The 2629-nt window shown below is 47.2% G+C and overlaps 1 protein-coding gene across 1 annotated transcript; it reads left to right on the forward strand.

Annotated features, from left to right (window-relative positions):
• Nucleotides 1-2172: 2172 nt before the first annotated feature.
• On the forward strand, nt 2173-2487 carry GNI_043970 (hypothetical protein; the record flags this gene model as incomplete). Its single annotated transcript, XM_011131254.1, has 1 exon — nt 2173-2487. A coding segment is annotated over one exon (315 nt), but the record flags the coding sequence as incomplete, so codon positions are not given.
• Between the last annotated feature and the right edge of the window lie 142 nt (nt 2488-2629).

The raw sequence follows: 2629 nt of genomic DNA on the forward strand, positions 1-2629 counted from the left end.
ATGTGTTTCAACCGGAACATGTGTTTCAACCGGAACATGTGTTTTCAACCGGACCATGTGTTTCAACCGGAACATGTGTTTCAACCGGAACATGTGTTTCAACCGGAACATGTGTTTCAACCGGACCATGTGTTTCAACTGCTGGATAACCGGGAGGTTGACCAACTGATGCAGCAGCTGGTCGATGAAGGTCAGGGTAGATGAATACCACACACCTATGTGCGACATGGGGTCCACGACGGGGAGAGAAACTGACTGTGCGTCTGATTTTGAACACGGCAGACAAGTAGCCGATAGTTCAGGAGAACAGATTGATTGCAGAAGAGAGGTTTACGGTTGTCACGGGCGGGTCGAAATGGTACGATAAAGTGTCGGGTTGTTTACTGCTAACAGTGTCGGGTTGTTTACTGTTCATGACAACCGTGGGGATCTCATCATTAGAGTATTTTCGATGCTCATGCTGGACTGAAAGATACGTGCACATTCAGTGTGTATATATGTTCGCGAAAAGTGAATGGTGAGATAGCCTACTGCAAACAACGACTTTGGTGTTGCCGAAATCATGACAGAGAGTCTGTGCAGTACGACTCCTAATGGTAATGAGATTGGGTTGCGGCTGTCGAGTGGTTCATAGTCTGCTGAGTGATGGACGGTGCAAACATGATCATCACTGGTAGCTTTAGGGTTGATAACGACTGTTGGTGAATTGCTTAGATATGCATGCTTGTTTGTATGCTTGTTTCGTATCATATGATCATTAAATTGATCATTAAATTGATCATTAAAATCGTGATAGGGGCCATCAAAAGGTGATGGTAGACCTGTTTTTTTTTGTAGAAAGTGTTTGCGAAGTATAGACACACGTTTTTTATCAATAAGTATATCACTATCTGTTTGATTTACATAATAGCTTGATCTAGTAAATAATTCATGGCGTAAATCACAGGCAACATCAGTACATCGTTTCGCAATCTGACAGATTAAATCAGCCCATGGATTCATAGGTATACAAACACTCAAATGTCTGAATTGACATATTTTAAGACGACTAGCAATAATAACACATCCTGCTAGATCTTCAACTACATTTTTATTCAGTCCTAATGCTATCTTGACAGCAGTACGATATAACTGAGGCGGTAAAAATGCGTATTTTATCATCCGATAAATTAATCTTCGATGATATAATTTCGTACCATTCATATCTAGTACCAAATTAATTGAACTATTTGACTTAGATGTATTTGACTTAGATGTATTTGACTTAGATGTATTGGATTCATGATCATAATTAACTTCATTAATAATATTGCATATATCTTTCGCAGTATTGATAATATAATTTACCGATGGTGGTATAGAAGGTGTGAATGGATTAACCTGATGTTTCTTCATTTGCTTGGCAATTCTTCGATGGGTCCTTTTAGGATTCAGATTAATTTTTTGAGTTATCCATGAAGGTATACTATATGACATGGTCGCCAATGTTGGGCTGCCAACAGCATAGAGGATACGACCATCTGAAACCCAGCGCATAAGATCCGATGCTGTTACTGGTATGTCTACCCTTAATGCCGCCACATACAGGATGGATAGTATACATCGCTGATCCAAATTTAACCTCTCAGCAGAACTTATTCCGGGATCGATCGTTCGCAAACACACTCTCTCAGGCGTCCTGCCAGATATCCTACCAGCCGTCGCGCCGCTCTGATAGTCCTCGATATGCTTGAACAGACCTTCGAGGAAGTCAAAAACCACACGAACCCGATGGGACGCCGCCGAACCGATGATGAAGGCAGGAACGAACGGCGTCGTGTTCTGTTCGCTTTCCTTAACGAAAGCCTCAAGAACTCTCTTCACGGCCTCGCAAAAAACTCCCGCGTCGCCTCGCCTCGCCGACCGCACAAGTTCCATGACGACTACATCCACAGCTCCCTCGTCGTGTGCCCGCCTGTCGTCGCCTTCACGCGAGTCGTTTCCGGGGTTGATCGCCGCTAGCCATTGCAGGACGGGACTTTCCGAGAACCCACTCGCCACTTCGTCGTCTGTCTCCCACTTGCTGCACTGTTTCAGCGACCAGTAGATGTAAAAGTAAGTGAAGTCGTGGCAGTAAAGTAGCCGCACGTAAAGCTGTAACAGCTCGGGTCCGGCCGCATGCGCTCCGTGAAGAAACGAGCGACTCTGCAAGGCCTTGCGCACTTCGCCTTGTGTAAAACCCACAAGGTTCTTCGCCAAAACGCTGCCCATCCGCCAGTCGTCCCAATTCCCCACCTTTCGCGGCGACCACCGACTCTTCCGGGACCACGGAGACGCGCCCTCCTTCACCTCCCGCAAATGCCGATACACCACGTCGTCTTCCCCTCCCCCCACCGCCTCCGGTTCCGCCTCCGGTTCGCGTCCCACCGCCTCCGGTTCCGCCTCCGGTTCGCGTCCCACCGGTTCCGGTTCCGCCTCCAGTTCGCGTCCCGCTTCGGACACACGCGCGTTCTCTAACAACCGCAGTTCCGAGGACGCAGTCTCAGTCTCGCACAACAGCTTGCTCGCATAGTCCACCATGCTCGTCGACATAATCTTGGTGAGCGTTACATAAATTCTCAACCAGCCCGGAAGCTCCGATCCCAAGTGG

The sequence above is a fragment of the Gregarina niphandrodes genome (genome assembly GCF_000223845.1).
Source record: "Gregarina niphandrodes unplaced genomic scaffold scaffold00006, whole genome shotgun sequence".
Taxonomy (NCBI): Eukaryota; Apicomplexa; class Conoidasida; order Eugregarinorida; family Gregarinidae; genus Gregarina; species Gregarina niphandrodes.